Genomic DNA, 21,793 nt, shown 5'->3' with positions numbered 1-21,793 from the left:
AAAAACATTAATATTTATTTAAGATTTTAGATTTGTGTTGTTGTTGTTGTTTGGATGTAGGCCAGCTACATCCAATAACAGGTCCAGTTAGTTCATGGTAAATGTTGAATTAGCTCTTGTATCTCCTTGTAAAATAAAAAAGTTTTATGTTTCACAATTTTATCAGACAAGGTAGAGGCAGGTTAGGGTTAGTTGTTAAAAAATATAACAGCCGCATTCGGTCTGAATTTTCCTCCTCTATCTCCGCCTCTTTATATTTGCAGGTAGCCACAGCCTGTGAATCTACAGCTACTACAACAACTACAACTACTACAACTAACTACAATCAGGTAAGATCAATCAGGTAAGAATCAAACAAACTGCCCAGAAGTCTAAAAAAAGTGTTGTTGTTGTTTTATTATTGTGCCCTTTGAGTTATAGCAAGGAATTTGAGTTACAGCAAGGAAAACTGGTGAAATTTGTCATGTGTTCACCAAATGTCCTATGGTAATATAAATACGTGGCAATAATCATTACAGACCACACCTAAAAACAATAGGTCATATATGCATAAATATTTATATTTATTAGATTTATGTGTGTACGGAAAATTACAGACGTTAAATTAGATTAAATTTAACATTAATTTTGGGTTAACATTAAATATTTAGATTAAATTGTGTGTGTGTGTGTGTGTGTGTGTTCTGTCGTCCTATATAACCAGGGATCCACAAAGTCTATAACCATAGTGACAAAGTCTCCCAATATGGACTCCAAGCGAAGGCCATCCAGGTATGTATGCTAATATACACAGATATCATATCCTGGAGATCTTTAGAGAAATAACTTAAAAACTATAAATAATGTTATCAGTGCATTAAATATTATTGAATGCTGGCTAGGAGATATTATTTGTGGTTGTGTGATCTGGCCATTTGTCTTTTGGCTAAACGGGATCACTTTATAGCAAATATTTCATAAGATTAATCAGTAAAAAGCAGTGTTTCTTTGTGTCTAAACTTGAGATGATTCCACACGTGTTTGCCATGTGTGCTTATGCAGTAATTAGCTATGTCTGATATGGTAACTCTTTTATTTAGTGTCTATCATTTGTTATTTCTGTTCCATCTAAGGACCCTAAGTCTGATGCAAAAAATGGAGGAAAATAATGAAGTGGACATGGTTTACATCACAGAGCGCATCATTGCTCTGTCCTTCCCTGGTGGAACAGAGGAGCATAAATACAGTGTGCACCTGAGGGAGGTGACCAGCATGCTCCGTTCTAAACACCAGCAGCACTATCTAGTAAGGATCCTCCAAAATTCAGAGCAGCTGACAGTCACAAAAGAATCCTTTAAAAATGTTCTAGTAGATTCTTTATGACTAATGAATTTCTTTGTATGACTATTAACTGATGTGACGTGATGTAATGATCACTTTCTGTGAGGATGCTAAATGATAGGGAATCTCTAGCTGTAAGAATTATTCTGTTTGGCTAACTTAGTTACTTAGTTTTAGACATAAACTTGAAATGAACCTAAACAAGAGACTCGCTAGAAGCAAGTTACAATAAATAAACCAGACAAAAGTCAACGTTACTTAAATACAAGGGAAATATCATTCAATCAGTCAACCAAAAGACACCTAGGCTTTGTAAAAGCACTAACAATTTACTTTCAATATACCATGAATAACTCCTACAGTTCATGTAATTACAGTGTACCAAGCTAAGAAAATACTGGTAATATAAGATAACTACATGGGGTGTAGGGTTAGGTTTAGGGGTAGGTTCAGGGTAAGTGCCTGGTTTTTACCTAGTTATTGTAATTACTATAATAACTATAGTATAATTACTATAATAACTATATAACATAGTATGTACATGAGTAACAGGACTGTAAAATAAAGTGCTACCAGTCCTTCTTCTTTCTGCAGCAATATTACGGACGTGTTAAATATCATTATTGTAATATATTTCTATATTTCGTAACAGTAACATTTTACAGCTACTTTCTGAAAACAAACCTAGAAAGAGACATGAGGATTTGGGGGCAAAAATTAAAGTTTCTTAGTGCATTCCAGGGAATTATTCATGGTTTTCATTTACTTACAGCAGAATACAAAGGAAACATGAAAATAATCAAGAGGAAAATAATGCAGCGGTTTGAAAATAACTATTCTATAGATATTGTTGTTACAGTATATCATCTCCTAACTTCTGAAAACAGAAAATAGATGAAAATGTACAGCCCATTCAATTAAAAATGACAGATAAGGATTATTTGTAGCACAGTCTTGTGATTTGAAATGATTTATGGCAGTCTTTTTGAGTGGAATTTCCCAAAACCGTAAGTTAAATTCCCATAATTTAAAACGCAGCAGGCTCGTTAGGAAAAAAAAGGTGGATACATTTATTTTAACACCATTAAACTATACACATCCATTTTAGAAACTTACATTATTTTCTTGCTCCATAAGAAAATAATGTATAAATAATGTAATAAGTCCTTTATTGAACGGGGTTGTCTTGCATATTTACTTCTCGGGTAATGTTAATACTATATGACCCTTTTGCTGAAGAAGAGAATGTATACAGGTTTGGAATCAAGATAAGTATAAGTAAAGAGGATGTTCTTCACAATGCGCAATTAATGTTTAAAGGTTTTTGTTTCCAATTTCAGCTGCTTAATCTCAGTGAACGGAGGCATGACATCACCAAGCAGAACCCAAGGGTGAGTTAGATCTATCTATCTATCTATCTATCTATCTATCTATCTATCTATCTATCTATCTATCTATCTATCTATCTATCTATCTATCTATCTATCTATCTATCTGTCTATCTGTCTGTCTGTCTGTCTGTCTATCTGTCTGTCTGTCTGTCTGTCTGTCTATGGATATAACAGTTCCTGTCAGCTTGTGGTCTTAAAGTTGATTTATGCATGTGTGCATTCATGACAGGTTCTGGATTTTGGTTGGCCCGATCATCATGCTCCTGCTCTAGACAAAATTTGCAGTATCTGTAAAGCCATGGACACCTGGCTTAATGCAGACCCTCACAATGTGGTGGTAATGCACAATAAGGTAATCATATCACATCTGGCCTTGGGCACCCAATCTCCACCTCCTTCACCTTGCATGACTGACCGGACTGACATGATGTCACTGTAAAAAAATCAGTTGCTGCCTTAAAGTTGAATAAAATTGGCATTTCAATTTAGATTATATTTAACTGACTTAAAAAAAGTTAAATCTCTTGTAACTTAAGTGTCTTATCATCTCAGTCATAAGAGAATTGTTTTCTAGACACCTGCTTTCTAGTAAAGTGTAATGGCCAGAGATTATATAAATCATTTGTATCTTATTCTGCATGTATGGCTCATGTGATTGGCTCAAAATATCCTGTGGTCCAAAGATCCAAGACAACATATTTCAAAAGTTGTAATTTGTGCCAGACAAGCAACCACCACTGAGATAATTGGAAATACCAGGTTGGAAAATGAATGTTGTCTGGATCAAATGAATAGTTCACCAAAATGAAAATCTTGCGTCATCAAATCTCACCCTCAATCTGTATGCCTTTCTGTCTTCTGCAGAACACAAAAGAAGATATTTTGTGGTCCAAATAAACAAAAGTGGACCCAATTCACACAATTAGGGGGAAAAAAGATGCATGCATTTCAAAACTAGCCAGCATTAAGAAATAGGATGTGATAAACAAATGAATGAACTGAAATCTCAAAATGACAGTAACTGCTTTGTTTTCATTTTGCATGGTCTTCTTGATAATTTGGTAATTTGGCAACATTTCTTGCAGGGAAATTGGGGGAGAACTGGTGTTGTGGTGGGTGCCTATATGCACTACAGTAACTTATCTACCAGGTAGGATATGTCTATTTGAAACATTTGAGGGGTGAGAACCAGAAAGGCGTAAGTGACATTTGACCAACTTTACAGGAGAGCCAAAACAATAATTTTACCATAGTTTGAGCTGACTTTGTGTACTGATTTCAATTGTTTATAATGCAAATTTGTACACTCATAGATTACAGTACTTTTGCCAGTAGAAAGAGCTCATTAAGAGCTTGCATTTGATATATAAAGTATATCTCCATTTCACCAAAAATATCACTTATGCCCTTCTGGTTCTCACCCCTCGCATTGTGGTGTATTTAGGATACAGTAGAAAGGATCATGTATTTGTGTAGTGTGTTTATGTTTTGCATTCATATTTTCAGTGCTGACCAGGCATTGGACAGGTTTGCCATGAAGCGTTTTTATGAAGATAAAGCCATGCCCATGGGCCAGCCTTCCCAGAGGAGGTCAGCAATGCACCACACATGACTATGGGACTGCAAAATAGCCATGCAGACTTCAAATACTGATCCTGGAATCAGTGTGCTTGCAAAACCACACTAAAAATTATTGTTTTGTTTTGTTTTGTTTTGTTTTGTGAGACATAAGTAATTTTGCTTTAGATATCTGTGAATCACACCTTTTCTTGCTGCAAATTTTGAAATGAGTCAATGCGTTTGCAGGTCGGGGTTTGAACCAGCAGGTGCTACTAAAGTACATGTGATAAAACTTCAATTACAGTAAAACATAAAAAGATATCCCTAATAATTAGTTAAAACTAGTGATGTTAACCAGTTTGAATAATGATTAATATTACATTCTCTAAAACACTTCCTTTAAAATCTAAGTGACATTTGGGGATTTTTTTACGCCAATTTGGAGTTTAAGTAAGAGGAAGATATAAATCATATACATACAGTGCCTTACGAATGTATTCATACCCCTTAATTTTTTTTCACATTTTGTTAGGTTGCTGCCTTATGTTAAACTGCTTTAAATTACTATTTTCCCCCACATCAATCTACACTCCATACACCATATTGACAAAGCAAAAACAGAATTATCACAACAATTAATTAAAAATAAAAAACTCAAATTAGTACATTGCATAAGTATTCATACCCTTAACTAAATATTTACCTTTACAGCCTTAAGTCTTTTTTGTTTGATGTGACAAGCTTTGCTCATCAACATTTGGCAATTATCTGCCATTTGTCTACTCACCTCTTCACCTCTCAAGCTCTTTCAGGTTGGATGGGGGCAGACACACATTTTCAGGTTTTTCCAGAAATATTTGATTGAGTTCAAGCTCAGGCTGTGGCTGGGCCACTCAAAGACATTCACAGCATTGTGTATAAGCCACTCTTGCTGTGTGCTTAGGGTCACTGTCCTGTTGGAAGGTAAACCTTCTGCCCAGTCTGAGGTTCTGAATGCTCTGGACTAGGTTTTCATTAAGGCTATCTCAATATTTTGGTGCATTGAGCTTTTATTCTATTCTGATGAGTCCCTCAGTCCCTGCAGCTGAAAAACAGCCTCATAGCATGAGGTTGCTACCAGCACACTTTACAGGTGATGAGCAGAGCTGGTTCCCTTCAAACATGATGCTTAGAATTGAGGTTCATCAAACCAGAGAATCTTATTTCTCAGAGTCTGAGGGTCCTTTAGGTGCTTTTTGTAAATTCCAAGTGTGTTTTCTTTTGTCTTCACCGAGGAGAGGATTGAGTTTGGCCACAACGCCATAAAGCCCAGATCGGTGGAGTGTTGCAGTGATGTTTGTCCTTCTGTAGATTTCTCCTATCTCCACATATGATCATGGAGCTCAACTAGAGTGACCATCAGGTTCTTGATCACCACTCTAACCAAAGCCCTTGTCCATCTATTGCTCAGTTTGGCCAGGAGGCCAGCTCTAAGAAGAATCTTGGTTGTTTCAAACTTCTTCCATTAAGGGTAACAGAGACTACATGCTTCTGTGACCCTTCAATGAAGCAGAATTTTTTTTCCTGAACTCTTCCCCAGATGTGTGGCTTGACGCATACCTGTTTCTGAGCTCTACAGACTGTTCTTTTGACCCCAGGGCTTGGTTTTTGCTCTGATATGCATTATCAGGTGTTGGACCTTTTATTAAGACTTGTGTGCCTTTCCAAATCATACCCATTCAATTGAATTTGCCACAGGTTACCTTCACTCAAAGTCTAGTAACGCCTACAAGCAATATGAATGCTTCCGAGCTAAATTCCAACCGTCCCAGATAAGGGTATGAGTACTTATGCAATGGAATCATTTTAAGTTTTTTATTTTTAATAAATTTGCAAAGATGTTGAAAACCTTTCTTTTTTTTACCATTATAGTGTATGGAGTGTAAATTGATGTAGGGAAAAAAATTATTTAAAGTAGTTTAACATAAGGCAGCAACATAAAATGTGAAAAAAATAAGGGGTATGAATACTTTCGCATGGCACTGTATATTTTCTCTTAATGGTTCCAAAATACAAATAAGCCTTAAAATGATGGTGATCACTGAAAAGGGCTAAAAAATATATTAAAAATATGAAAAATTGTGATTGTATTTTCATATATTGTGTTTTTCCCCTTTCATAATGCTGTGTATATGTATAGGTACGTGCATTACTTCGCTGGTCTCCTTTCTGGCCACATAAAAATCAACAACAAGCCCCTGTTCCTTCACCATGTCATCATGCATGGCATCCCTAATTTTGAGTCTAAAGGAGGTGGGTGCACACACTGCTACACATTCAATTCATCTGTACAATTTTATGTTTATGTATATTATTCTATGCTGAGTACAAGCAAAATCAGTGCTGTGCTGTAATACATCTAACCCCATCAGGTTGCCGACCCTTCCTCAAAATCTATCAAGCAATGCAGCCTGTGTACACATCTGGAATTTAGTAAGTAAAATGCATCCTAGTGTGCATGCTGAATAAATTTAAGACATAAAGTGTAATAGTGATCTCATTATCGTAACCATAGGCATTGTATGTAAAGTCTGGTTGTAGCAAGTCTGTGCTTAGTAACTGTAACATGCATTTTCATTCTGTTCTGTGCAATCTGTAGTGCTACATTCAACTTGCTTTGAAGTATGTTTATATCTACCCAACGTTAAAATTTTATTTTGAAGTAAAAAAAAAAAAAATTATATAACAGAATATTGTTGTCAGTCCTCTGTCGTGTGTGTCATGTGTTCCCGCCTCATGTTTCCATATTTGGTTTGTTTCCTGTCCTTGTCTAGTGTGATTATTAGTTAATTCTTGTCCAGCTGTGTTTGTTTTATAGTCCTGTCTGTTCAGTTAGATTTCATCGTCTACTCGTTACTCCCCGGTGTTCCTGTCTGTGTCAGCCCTGCCCTGCCCTGCCCTGCCCTGTCCTGTCCTGCCCTGTCCTGTCCTGTCTTGCCTTGTTTGGAGTTATTAAAGACTGTATTTTGAGTTTACTCCTCGTCTGTGTGTTCCTCGTTCCTCCCTGCTCTTTGCACCGTGACAATTGTGACCTACTGAAAAAAATATTTTCACTGTATATTTACCTGCCTGATACGTTTTTATAGTATTAAAGTGTGTAGGGTAAGTATGTGGTTAAGGTCTCAAAAATAAAAATTTACAAATGTTACATATATAAATTATTATGAATTCTTATGATATCAAGCTGAAAGTCTGCATGCTGCTTACTGTATTAGTATCTGTGTGAGAGAGCAACATCTGTTGCCCTCTTGTTAAGGGATTAACCCATTTTAATCTGTGTGTGTGTGTGTGTCTCTATGTCTTCCCTGGCCAAAAAGGATTCTCAAATAATTTTCTCATCTCACCCTTGTGTCAAACACTTCTCTCTCCATCTCTTTTTCTGTCTGTGCTTTTATGCCATTAATATCCTGTGTAACACCAGACATTTTGCTGCTGCTAGTTAAATAGTTACATTTTCATGTCCTTGTTCCGTAGATGATAATATTTTAATAAAATAGTCATCCATTTAGGCATAGTCTGTATAATTCCGCATAGAGGCAGCTTGAAGTATGCCTGTAATAACCCCATCCATCATTTTTCCTTTCCCCTTCCCATTGTGTTTCACAGTAATGTTCAAGGCGACAGCCATACAAGCATCTGTATCACCATTGAGCCTGGCCTGTTATTAAAAGGAGATATACTGGTAGGAAGTACAATATTGACACAGTACAATGGTAACAATATTGACAGTATAATGGCAAACATATTGACACAGAAATGATTATAGATGAGCAATAATTCATTAAATTTATTTTCCATATTGTCTTCTTACTCCAAATCTTTTGTGTTCTACCTTTTTTCCATATCCTCCATCCTGAAGCTGAAATGTTATCACAAGCGTTATCAAAACCCCAGCAGGGATGTGATCTTCAGAGTGCAGTTCCACACATGTGCATTACACAATTTAGCTCTGGTCTTCACCAAAAATGACCTTGATGAGACCTTTAAAGGTTAGTGTGTTGTCTTTTGCTGATTTATGTTTATTTTTAATTATGGATAAGACAGCATGCAGACTAATCACAAACATGTGATTTAGCAGATGAGAGATTTCCTGAATATGGAAAGGTGGAGTTTATATTTTCTTTTGGTCCAGAGAAAATCAAAGGTAAGCTTATATTACCAAAGCTTTAAATTGTACATATCTTTTCATCATCTAGAAGAGATATGATCTTGATAGAAGATCTATCTATCCTGCATGCTTCAAGTCCTCAACTCTGAAGTTGATTTTTGTCCCTCTAAGGGTTGGATCATCTACACAACGGACCTAGTGTCTCTGTTGACTACAACACCCAGGATCCCCTGATCCGCTGGGACTCTTATGAGAACTTCAACAGGAGATGTGAAGACGTTAAAGATGGTAAGAAGCATTATTCTTGGTGTTTTCTTGCTGACATCTGTGTCAGCCGAATCTTGATGATTCAGAGATTTTTGTGTTGTTGTTGTTACAACTGACTTTGGGGCAGGAAGAAGCCCTGTATGTACACCATGTCTCATTTCATGAACTGTTTGTGTTTTTAGTAAAGGCACCTTTCTTTCGCAGTTGTTCTGCTAGTTTGCTGAGTGGCATAAACAGCCAAGTAATCAAGGAGGGCCAAATGGGATGTATGGATTCTCCTCTGACTCCTGATAATACTGTAGATCAGGAGATCCTCAAGGCTCTAGGGATGCTACTTGAAACATTAATCAAGTTTCCATCCAGATTTTGCGCTGTTTTGTTGTCGACAAAGAGATATGCGTTAAAAAAAACTTTGCGAAATTTGCTGTCTACAGCCTGTTTCCATCCAATTGGCCTTTTACCGATAAAATGGTGTGCGTCATGACGTCATCCCTAAAAAAAACTAATTGTCGCATAAATTTTGGTGTATCGCAAAAAAATGTTGCCCTTGAGCTGTTTCCATACATAATTTATCCTATTGTGTAAATTATAGGCTAGGCTAGCTGTTCTTCATCGATTTGAAACAAAAAAAAGCCTATATTAAATTGTATAGGCCTACATAAAATAATTTTTAAGTGTTTTTTTTTTGTACTCTGCTATAGAATAGATAGATAGGCCACTGTTGATAATCAAGCAATGATCATAAACAGTTGCAGTTGTATTATTATAATTTTTCTGATTAAACTTTATAGGAAATATGAATGTTCATTCCGTTTTATTTCTCCTAACCGACGGTCGTTAAGCCATATTAACCGTTAACCGACAAGATTGTTAAATTACAATTAAATTACATTTAAATTGATGGGTTGACCCATTACAAATACCTAAATTTGTTTTCCAGGGATTCATTTTATACACGCAAAAAGCAGCATAAACAACATGAACGTGAGGATTCACGCACCTGCAGCGCTTCTGCAAACGGAGAAAAACATAAGCTATTATATGTAAAAGAAACAGGCCCATATGCAAAATATGTTTTTCTAAATAATTAATGAATTAACAAACCGAAAGAAAAAAAAACTGCAACAATTAGCAGCCTATATGCAGAATTTCAGTTCATTTTTGTGATGCACTCTTGAGAAAGCGGCAGTTTTCCTTTATTTCACAAAAGTACGTTTTGTTTTTTATTGTGAATGTACACAAATAAAATAAATATTTTGAATAGTTTTGAATAATGTCTTACTCTTATATGACCACAAATGAAGGAGTAGGCTAGTGCAAGTTGTTTCCACTTTTACAAGCGATCGTGCCGGTGCCTCACGCGGAGTTAAGCATAGCCTACTGACTCCACAACGCAACCTGTTCATGTCATAATAAAATAAAATTCTTCAAAAATATTGAAGAAACATGAAAAAAATATTTTATTTCCCCTCACTCCACAACAAATCATTTAAATGTAATGGTAGAAAGAACTCAGAACAAAGCAAGAATAAAAAGAATAAAGAATAAAAAGCTTTCATAAGAATAAAAGCTAACAAGCCAAAACAAATTAATTAAAACTTTTGTACTTCACGTTCCAATATGTAAAACAAAATGTGCTTGGCATAATATCACGGGGTTATGGTGGTCAAGCTGAAAGGCACGGACTACAGGCTGTTTAAACTGAACAGTGCACTGTAAAAAAATTAATAATAATCATGTAAACGTAGACTAGCCTACTAACACCAAATTAAGATAAGTATGTTTGAGAGGTAACTTGTCTTTTTCTTACCATGTATAAAATAATTTTAGATACAATTTAATAATATGAATATGATTTAATGCGCTTTTGAACTACAGGAAAACGATGCTTTAACTTGAGCAACACCATGAACACGGACGCTGCCTATAGGCTAATTCTGTCATGTGACACCACATTTATTTGCGTTAAAGCCCCTTTTCTCAACAAAAAGTGTTTTCAAACTATTGTTTGCTACATTTGAAGTATCGATATGGAATTTATGCAGTAAACTTAAACGGAAAAAGATTTTGTCGAAACATGAGAAATTTAATCGATAATTGGCATTTCCATCAGCTATATTGTAAACATTTTAACGCACTAAATATTTTTTCGCAAAAAAAATCCTTGGATGGAAACCTGGTTATTGTCTGCTTTATGGATTATGATTATTCTTTAGGGTATTCAGCATATTAAATAAAGTAATTTAACTATATGATGGAATTACTCACACTGTATGAAAAGAGCTGTATATGGACCAGTAAACTCCTGTACACATTTTCAGACAAATGTGGGAGTATTACTGACCGGACACGGAAATACCATGGGTCCGTATACTGCCAGATATGTACCAATTCGGATGTATGTTACTGACGTATTCTTCCGTGCAACAGCCGTTTGTTGCCATGGCAAGTAATCCATTAAATGAATGGGGCGTTCACACCTTTGTGGCACTGTGTGCCCTCCCTTTTTGGTCATTTATGTTAAACTGGATTGGTTGATTTGAAACTAAACCCACCCCTAAATCAGACAGCTATTGGGGCATTGAGCACACAGGCTTTGCTCAAAATCATTTAATTGTTAAACTTGTCATTTATCCCACCCAAAACTTCTGCAGAAAAGTGACTTTATTGGTTAAATTTAGAATACATCCCTCCCAAAAACCTTACAGGTGAATGATGTGACTGGTTGCAGACCATGTGGGCAGATTGATTGTTTGTCTTTATTAGGGGAATACGGTAAATACCGGTAGTATCCAAAACATAAAAACAGTCAGAAAACTATTTCAGCAGAAAACAACATTTAAAAATATAACATCTACTTTGAACAAAAGATCAGCTTCAAGGTGAGAAAATGGTGTATCAGGTCATTAGGACACTTTTCCTTTGGCTTAATTTTTTTTAGCCCATGTGGTCTGCCATAAAGAGCCCTTCCCATGCTTCCTGCCAATCAGAGTTTTAAATAGCATCTGGAGAAATAGAAGGCGTCAGTGGCCCTGCTGGCAGCCCCAGGGAGGGGTGGAAAACTGACACTCCTCTCTTCAGTGTCCTCTTCTGGGAGGAAGGGCTGGTGGGTAAGGCCAGGAGATGTGGGTACCCCAAAGCACACACACACACTTGTATGCACAATAGATACAGTGGTAATATGAAAGATCGGTGAGGTCTTGACATTGGCAGGACATTGAAAAATGGCACAGAGCCCTAAGGAGAGTCATAGTTTCAAAGTCCTATGAAAATTAATCAGTAATGGAGCTCGTAATAAATAAATAATTGCAGTGCACTGTGTAGATAATATTGAGATCTTTGTAACTGGCTTGGGTCTGCAAAAGATGAAAATGTGCGATGACGATGCAGCCACTGTGTCAGCAGTTTCGCTCAGGGATCTGGATACACTTTAGGGCCAAAAGTATGTGAACACCCCTTTAATTAACTGCTTTGTTTACTGCAGTATTTTTTTCTTTGGACAATTCTTAATGCATACAGATTCTGGAACTGTGTGCTTTCAGGTGTTGTGTATTTTCAAGGTCCATTTTCTATTTCACCATGACAATACCTCTGTGCGCAAAGCAAGGTAGTAATTTATTTTAATAAATTATAAAAATAAATAAATTATAAATTTTTTTATTAATGAATATTACTCTAACAACACATCATCCCATCAAATACATTATTATGAAACAGAATAAAGCTCAGCTGAGAATGGACAGTTAAGGATGGTTCAATTTGTTGGCGCACACCATTGGACCTTTGTGCGTATTCACAAGATCCTTATGGAACGTACCATCAGGAAACTTCAAGTCAACATACTAAAGGAAACAGAACCTGGCATAAGTCCAAATAAACATATTTTTGAATGACCAGTATCAATCTTAAGTAGAGCAGCCTCCAGAATTCTAGATTTAAAAAAAACAGACTTCTAGAAACACAAATAATTTCTTCTCACCAACTTTAATATATACCATAAAACATACAACAGGTAAACATTACAAACATAAAAAAAAAAAAAAAAATGGAGGAGCATGATCATCTAATCCTGCCAATCACAGCACAAGATACATATACCGGTATAGAAGGCTGCTTACCTCACTCCAGTGATCATTTTTCCAGCATACCCTCCTCCACCTGATCTCAGCCTTTATGTCCGTTTGTCCAGGGGGTTCTTAGAGCTTGACAAGTTTGGCAAGCCAAATAAGTTTAACTTTATCTCTCTAAAAGGTTATAAATGGCCATGTCATGTAACATGCCATTTGGATCTTTGGCAAAACCAAGTTAAAAAGCAAAACCAATTGGAAGGTTATCAGACCCTAAACAGAACATACGATTGAAGAGGTATGAACAGAAAAACTGAGACACAAAGCAGAGAGAGATCTTTTCAAATGCAGACTCAGCCTTAGAAAAGAGCAGACACAGACAAGGGACACTTAAGGGACACTTTCTACTTCATGGTTCAAATCTCAAACATCTTTCTAGACATTTCCATTTGTGTTTCCAGTTAAAGTGTGTGTGGTGTCAGTGTGTATGTATTTCTATGACAGAGACAGAGGGGTGCTCTGGGACAGTATAGCCACCAGGGCTTGTTTACAGCTCAGGCTCCCATATTTGGCTGCTGCACAGCTTCATGGCATTTTTGGAATGACTGAGAGGGAAGTGTGTGGAACAGAGAGAGAGAGGTGACTATGACACTTGGTCAGAGTGACTCACAAGAGAGAGCAACTCTGATTAATGAACTAGACACAATGATCTCACGTCAAAGACACAGAGACTGGCAAAGTCTCTGGTGAGCAGTGCTTTATACACTTCGGAATCAGAACTGAATTTGAATTAGATTTTTCCATTGGGCTTGAAAGTAGGTAAGTGTTACAGAGGAAGTTACAAGTGTTACAAAGTATTCTACTCATTCTTAATGCATGTACTGTATCTGTGTGTGTTCAATCACAAAGTGTGATTTTTATGTTCTGTTGCTGTGTATCTTTTTGGTGGATTTTGAGAGATAGTTTTGTCAGGTTTTCGGAAAAGGGTCAGTATTTGTAGATCTAGAAGTGAGTTCTGAACTAAACAGTACTGGCTAAAATTACCATGAATAATTTCTGAGTCTCATATGAAAATGTTTTACAATTTGGGAATTCAGAAAATTCAGCTCTGCATCTCTTTGTTGGATCTGTTCTTGAATCTGAAACTAAATTCTCTATAATCTAAAAATAGTTTCTACATGTGTTCCGTTTGTGATCAGTCGCTCTAGATTAAATATACAGTGATATTCCTACTAGCTATTATTAAAACATAAAGACAATGATGTACAATACGGTTTTACTGTACAGCAAAAATACTTTTTTAGTGGAATATATTTTATACGTTTTTTGTGATCCTAAAAGTATTTTATCCAGTGTGGTTGCAGATATAAGCATTTGTATAATGGTCTTGTTACAGGTACAGTAGTATTGTGACAATACAGTTTGTGATACTTTTTTTTCTGGCCGATTTCTGAGATAATCAGTGCTTTTTTTTAAGGACATGTTTTTTTCTATATGCCTCTTCTATTACTTTTAAAGCTAGACTGCACAGTTTTAGAATTTTTAAGCATTTAAAGCAAAGAAATGATGCAACGTAAATAAATATCAACAAAGGAAAATATCAATAATAAATATTTAATAATTTATTATACTGTAGATCATTATTTCTCTGTCACTTACAGTTTTTTTCAGCTGCTTACAATTTCAAACTTTGCCTTTTTTCCAAAACTTTACACAAAAAAAAACAAGAATTGCACACACAGAATGCAAAATGCCTCACATTTCTTGCAAAATGAATAACTGCATTCTAAATATCACAAACACATCTCAAAAGCAAACATTTACAAACACCTTTGCCATAATATTAATTCCTGTTAGAGTTGTGTGTGTTACATAGAGAATTGTGTATTGTGTTTTGCAAAAAGTGTTTTATGAAAAAGTCAAAGGGTGAGAATTAGTGTATGGTTTGCAGATTTGGTGTATGGTTCTGGTGTTTGAGTGTCAAGTTTCAAAAATTGTGTGACAAGTAAAGATTTTATGTGTAAGCAGTTGAAAAAGACTGTAACAAATGAAAGTAAATGTTCTTTGCGAAAGACAAAGGACATTTCAGGGGGGGGGAATTCTTTAATCATGGTAATGGACCATAAGGTTTGGCAATAACTTGTCCATACAAAGTTGAATGCATGCTGTAAATGCTAATAATTCTGGGATGTTTTTCCAAGTACTTTTTTGGACCCCAACTAGGCACTTTTGGGGGCTGGGACTTTAGCTCTGTATCTCAGCCTTCTTAAAAATCTGAGATTAAGTTAGCTGTCAGCACCCGTAAACGCTGTAATTATCATAAGCAAAGCCAGGGGTGGGCCAGAGGGGTGCTGGACCCAGCAGAAAATATGACTGGCCCCTTTAGTGCCCCAATCCTGTAAAATGTTTGGTAATAGGAAGCTAAATCAGAGATTATCTAGCTAAATGCTACAAAATTGGAACAAAATAAACATAGATTCACTGCCAATGACAATGTTGTCTCTCTTGACATTTGATCTGAATTTATTTCATTTTAAATCCTTTGATTACCAGATTTTATTTAAATTAAACATGTTTGCAACAAGTAAATACCGTTTTTTACGATTCCTTAGGCACGATTTTAAAAACATTTTGCTCATTTTGTCAAAACACTACACACAGTTCACACATCTACACACACAAGTAGCAGAACATCTCAGATCATTTGCAAAATGAAACCCTTTATTCAAAACTTTACAATAATTTAACAAAACCCAGTTTCAGTACCGTATGGTTCATACAGTCAAATTCTGTTTGAACCACTTACACACTGCTGTGCTCAATCTTAAACTCTTGTTACATTTCTACCTTTCTAATGATAGTCTGGGTTTGATTTTTGATTTAGATTTTTTTTTTAGATATTGTTAAAGGACATGAATTGACCAAACACAATACACGAGACAAGTGTTGCACACTGATGAAAGTATTTATTTCTCACCACATTGTAAAATCCTTCAGTACATCATTGCAATTAGGCTGAAAATCAGAACATATTCTAAATACAATATAGTACATAAACTACAAAAAAAACCTTAGCATCATCTCTTCATGTAGCTGGATATGGCCACTTCGTCCACATCACAGGCAATGTCCTCCTTCGCAAAACAGCAAGGGAAGAATCTTCTCGAATGGTGACTTCATCCTTGCCCAGACTCTGCATTTATTAGGTCACAGGCCTCCTCCGTAGCTTGAATGAGGGGAATAACATGGGGTCGGAGATCATAAACCTTTCACTGCCATGTGGAAGGGAAAAAGGAAAGGAAAGGAGAGTGTTGTGGAAGGTCCTGGAATAATGGAACCAGTTTCTGGTTGCATTTAGTCCAATACCTAGTCTGTCCAATACTTAGTCTGTCTAAAAATGTGTGTGTTTAGTGTCTTGCAAAACAATGTGTGTAGTGTTTTGCAAAAAGTGTGAGGCTGAGAATGTGCTTATAGTTGTGCAGATTTGGGCTTTTGCTCCTTAGGTGTCAGGTTTCACTAATTGTGTGTTATTTTTAATTTTAGTGTGTAAGCAATCGTAAAAAAAAACTGTAATTGCAAAGAATATAGTGTCCTGTGCCTGTGCTGTGTGTGTGTGTGTGTGTGTGTGTGTGTGTGTGTGATGATAGGATGTTATGCTGAATGTGAATGAGCTGTGCAGTCTTACTGAGCAGCAGCTAGATCGCTATGTGACTTCATGTTGAATATAAAAAGCCCACCCCCACCTCAACTGTTTTAACTCTTACTGTAACTTGTCTCTTAGGCTTTCTCATGTAGTTGCCATTTCTGTCAGCTTACCATAGGCCTATTTAATTTCTGTAAATTGTCATAATATACTCACCCCCATGTATGTCTGTCTATTTGTCTGTCAGTCAGTCAGTCTGTCTGTCTGTCAGTTAGCCATTCTATATTTCTGCCTAGCTGTCTACATGTCTGCTTCCCACCTCGTAATCTTTTTTCAACCTCTCCCTGCTGCCATATGTCTGTCTCCTCTCATTCCGTGACCTTACTTTTTTTTTTTTTTTTACTCTTTGTCCTTCTGTTATTTATTAGTATGTCCTTATCTTTCACTCTCTATTTATAAATTTGGCGAGCATAACATGATTATGGTATGTTGAACTGCAATGGCCCTCTGCCTCTTCTCTCTCTTGACCAACACTTTGGCATTATTTAGCCATGATATCATTCCCTTGGTCCTAAGCTTAATACCATGGCTGTTGCTAGACAGACTTAGTAAAACTTGGCCATCATCATGGCAGGCAGGTTTGTGCATATTTTCTGAACCCCAACCAACAATTAGTTACAAAATACTACTTAGGTGTTACGTTACTACTTAGGTAGTACTACATATCTTAACGTGTCATTTTACAGTTTATAGCACATGCTTCTTTACCAAGGCAGCGTGCCAATTACCAGGGCTGGGAGATGAGAATACACAACACATTGATGATTGGGCAATTGTGGAATCTTATAAATGTTATAGTTGTTGTCTCATTTGCCTTGGCTCAAACCTGGAACCTTGGCTCAATTAGACCATTAGACCTTCACAATCAATGATTTCTAATTAATAAAAGCAAAATATTAAAGTAAAATAATGAATTAATATATTACATTGGATTTAAATATACAATTAATCGTTGTAATGTGTAGTTGAAGAAAGAAGTAGTAGTGGGTCTAATTGCAGCCAATTTTATTAATGAATAGAAAAACTCAGGAGCATACTAAAACAAGACTCTAGGAGAAACGGAAAGAATTCATGAACATAATTATTGACTACAGCATCACAGTATATAGTATTTTGCAGGAAAACATATGAACAGTTAAAACCGACAAATGATAAAATTACTAACCAATGGAAATAATAAATAACAGGAAGAGTGAAAAGAGATACAAAGGAACATAACACAAATTAAGAATGCTTGAAAAGGTCAACATAAGATTTTCTGAAATACAACAGAACAAACGACACATGCAGTTACTACTACTGCTGCTGCAGTTATTACTACTTATAATAAAAATGAAAAAAAGCAATGACAATTATATTGCATGATCTGACTGACCTGTGTTTACTGTGCAGAGTATTGTTGAAGGTGTACAGTAGTGCAAAGTTTTCATTTATGAGTTGGACCTACCGATGCGGTTTAATAGATTACCTAGAAAACAGCTGTGTCTGAGATAAAGATGAGAATCATCGGCATAACTGATGAGATTTTGTATTTGTGGGAGATAGAAGCCAGAGGGAACAAAGCATGTAAAGAGAGAACAACAGAGGCCCTAAGATGGATCCCTAGGGAACACCACATATGATGGTCACATATGATGAGAAAAAAATTGTTCATACTAATAGAAAATGTCCTCTACAATCTATACCAGCCAGAGAGTGAGAGACTGAAAACCTGCCTACATCATTCCAGTCTTTAGGATGGATTTCAAAAGACTATAAATCAACATAGAACTGTCAGCTACAGCCTATACTGTATCAGATAGACAGCAAAGGACATCAGTGATAACTGCCTGCATCACACTAGTCAATTTAAGACAGACTTTAAATATATTCAAATCTATACAATTTAATCATTTTCCTAACAGTTTTAACATTTGCTTGGTAACAATGAAAAATTGTATCAATCCATTTATTCAGTAAACACATAATGGTTACACTTTATTTTACAGTGTATGTACTTACATTGTACTTACAGTGTACTTACATAAGTACTGGTAGTATAAGGTAACTGCATGGGTTAAGGTTAGGTTGGTACCTAGTTAGGTACTAAGTTTAGTACCTAGGTACTAATATAACCCAGTTATTGTAGTTGCTATAATAAATATATTGTATATACTGTACACCCGGAGCAGGACTGTAAAATAAATTGCTAGCCATATAACTTATATAACACATGCTATAACTAGATAATATTTAGCATTTTGTACTTTTCTATCATGACAACTCTTTGAATAATTTAGCATGTTAATAGATAGTATTAATAGTGACAGTATTAATATATTTGGTCTTGGCAGAAATATATCTATCATGCATATTGCTGCTATTGATTATAACTGTTGATTATTGCCGTTTCAGCAAAGTTTGCAGACTTGCTACTGCCAGTACATACACAGACACACTTCTGGGTGCATGTAAGAAATACTGCTGCACAAATAGCATACATGAAATTATTCACAACAGATCTATACTGGTGGAGCTGGGGAGCTCAAAATGTTGAGCTGCATTGCTGCAGATTGAACAGAGACCAATCTGCTTGTGTCATCCAGTGAATAATGTGATAACATCAGTGTTAAGTGCCTATTAGCCAGCACAATCTAGAGTTTCATGACAGAGCTAGACATTTGTGGTAATGACATGAAGATGAGCTCCCCATGAGTCTTGTCTCTCTCAAATATTTTTCTCTCTACAAACATCTTTTGAAGTTTTATTCCTAAAACACATTTCTGTTGCAGTTAAACACTATGGATTGAGAAAGGTTATATACAAATTAAAATGGCTTAAAGAGGCAAACCACATTAATTAATTAAAAAAAAAAAAAACTGTTGGTTCAGCCATTGGAAAACTGACATGACTTGATTATGTCATTTTTTTGAGTATACACACGAAACACAGAAAACATCCAACCTCACTTCCATTAGTCAACTGGAAATTTCATCCACCTACCCAAATGTTCACAGAAAGAGAATTAAAATATGTATTTTACTTTATTTCTGTTAAAGCAGAAGGTTTCAAACTAGACAACAAATTGTGAAGGACTGTGTGTGAGTGAATTAATTTTAATGAGTGAAAACCAATACTTAGACAGAAAAATACATAGGCAGAATTTTTTTCAGTTTCTATTTCATAGACAGATTTTTAGTTAATAGCGGATTAAATTTGGCCTCTGTTATCAAAGCTATGGTATGACTTCAGATAAGGTACTGAACACAGAGGATGTGTCGTGGGTACCATTTTAAGAATACTGCAGAATAAAGAATGTATAGGTTCAATGGCATTTCATAAGGGTGAGCAAATGATAGAACCTGACTAGAATAGAGAAAACTGTTTCTAATGAAGAAAACTGACAAAGTGATTCTATAATGTTAATGAGACCATTTTTATAACCTCTTTTTCAGATGTTGCTCATTCTCTAGGTCCAGTAGATGGCAGCCTTTACGTCCAGGTTCAGAAGAGAGACTCTCTTGAGGGAATTGTGTCAGCCAATGTTGCTTATTCAACTGACCGTGCTCCTCCTGTAGTTGAACACGCACTTCCTCTTCCAGTTGCCAACCATCCATTACCAGCTGCAGACCACGCCCTTTCTGTCAGCAGTGACTCAGGAAACTCTACGGCTTCTGTTAAGACAGACCGCACAGATGATGCTCAACAGTCTTTGTCATCCTCAGGGCCTGTGAGCCAAGCTCCCCCTGAGACTGCAGTTAGCCCTTGTGAGAACCGAGAGTTGGAACAGCTTCTGAGCGGGTCAGAGGGACCACCACTTCTCCCTCATCAGAATTTCCTCTCTTTTGCCAACACAAGCCCAGGGGTTGGAGTGCGTCACCTTGTGCCTGCCCAGGTCCACGTTAACGGACAAGCTAGTGCTGAGCGTGAAACTGACATCATTGACGATGAGCTGCCAGAAAGCCAGGTAGGAGATAACAGTGCAGGCAGTCTTGGCACACTCTCCTCCTTTGAGGGTCAAGATACACCAGCTGACAGCAAACCAGTCACTGAGTCCATTGTAGTGGAAGTAGACAGACAACGTGGGAATTTCCTAGAGCGGAGGCCTAAAAAGGAGATGCCTGTGCACCAGCTTCGAGGGTCATCATCAGCACATGGACTGATAGAGTACAGTGGGCAGAACGAAGGAATGTATCGCTCGCAGTCATATGGTGGTCTGATGCTGGATGGAGGACCTCGGTACATGCCACAAGCTCCTGAACGTAACACCAGCAGCCGAGAGGCAGTGCAGCGAGGGCTCAGTGCTTGGCATCAGTATGGTCTTGTGGATGACCCCTTCTTTGGCTCGAATGGTGCCCTGCCACGCTTCCCAACTCATGGAGGTGATTCACAGCAGGATGTAGAACAGTCTATAGATGCTCTAAACATGCTCATGCTTGACTTGGAGCCTTCACATACACCATTTCCCAAATCTCAGAGTGCTCCCCTAGGAGAGAACATCTCAGCTTTCTATCCACCATTTGCCCAGACACTAGCCAGACCTTCTTACCAGGCTGACCAGGCCATCTATAGTGTCACTGGTGGCCCACCTCTCTCTTCCTCTGCCAGTTTTGGCCAGTCCTCACAAAGATCATCACCTGCTTACCCCATGACTCCACTATCTGAGCACCATCAGAGGGGTTACCAGTCCCCTCAGGCCCTTTCACCTATGTATCAGCAAGATCCCTATAGTATCCGTGGAGGTTCAGTTACAACACCATCCCCAACTTTACCCCTCCCATCTCCAATCAAGCCCCAGTATGTCTACCCAGGAAGCAACGACGTGTCTTACTCTCCAGACCTTCAGGGCACTTTCCCAAGCCTTCAGAAAAGCTACAGCACATCTTCATCCCCACTGCCCCCTGTTACCATTGCAAAAGAACCTGAGCCAAAGTCTGAGGACGAGATGCTAAACCTTGAGGGACTTGTGGCCCACCGTGTAGCAGGTGAGGAAGAAGGAAATAGTACATGCCTTTTGCTGCATATATAAGGTGACTGAAACTTGAAAAAAGTGTCCACTAAAGTCTATAAATAATCTATAGTTTGTGATGCATTTTTTGGTTTTGCCTCTGTATTTTGGAGTAAACTATAAAAAATTAACAAAGTTCGCTGAAGCTGCATTTATTATGGTTCATTATTAAAGTTTGTAGGTGACAACTTGATGGATAATCAGGATATTACTCTACCCAGCCTCATTTTGGCATCATTAGAGCATGCAGTTTAGTTTAGCCTGCTCCTGGCTTCATAGTCTCATTCAGAGTGTGGCGGCATCTAATGTTACACCATATTTGACAAAGAAAGACAATACACCAAGCCCTGG

At 36.9% G+C, this 21,793-nt stretch overlaps 1 protein-coding gene across 1 annotated transcript in view; it reads left to right on the top strand.

Moving 5' to 3' along the window:
- Nucleotides 1-736: 736 nt before the first annotated feature.
- tns1a (tensin 1a) overlaps nucleotides 737-21,793 on the top strand; it is a 42,281-nt gene continuing 21,224 nt past the window's right edge. Inside the window, exons 1-13 of the mRNA XM_079376506.1 lie at nucleotides 737-771; nucleotides 1,113-1,284; nucleotides 2,661-2,711; nucleotides 2,941-3,063; nucleotides 3,797-3,861; nucleotides 4,218-4,301; nucleotides 6,451-6,563; nucleotides 6,683-6,743; nucleotides 7,917-7,992; nucleotides 8,170-8,299; nucleotides 8,386-8,454; nucleotides 8,590-8,706; nucleotides 19,890-21,419. Coding sequence (XP_079232632.1) covers nucleotides 746-771; nucleotides 1,113-1,284; nucleotides 2,661-2,711; nucleotides 2,941-3,063; nucleotides 3,797-3,861; nucleotides 4,218-4,301; nucleotides 6,451-6,563; nucleotides 6,683-6,743; nucleotides 7,917-7,992; nucleotides 8,170-8,299; nucleotides 8,386-8,454; nucleotides 8,590-8,706; nucleotides 19,890-21,419 — 2,617 coding nt within the window. The 5' untranslated portion in view covers nucleotides 737-745. The remainder of the gene's footprint in view (nucleotides 772-1,112; nucleotides 1,285-2,660; nucleotides 2,712-2,940; nucleotides 3,064-3,796; nucleotides 3,862-4,217; nucleotides 4,302-6,450; nucleotides 6,564-6,682; nucleotides 6,744-7,916; nucleotides 7,993-8,169; nucleotides 8,300-8,385; nucleotides 8,455-8,589; nucleotides 8,707-19,889; nucleotides 21,420-21,793) is intronic.

This window comes from Barbus barbus (assembly GCF_936440315.1).
Source record: "Barbus barbus genome assembly, chromosome: 25".
Lineage (NCBI taxonomy): Eukaryota > Metazoa > Chordata > Actinopteri > Cypriniformes > Cyprinidae > Barbus > Barbus barbus.
Note: the sequence above shows the minus strand (reverse complement) of the source record. Positions and strands in the feature narration are given on the sequence as shown.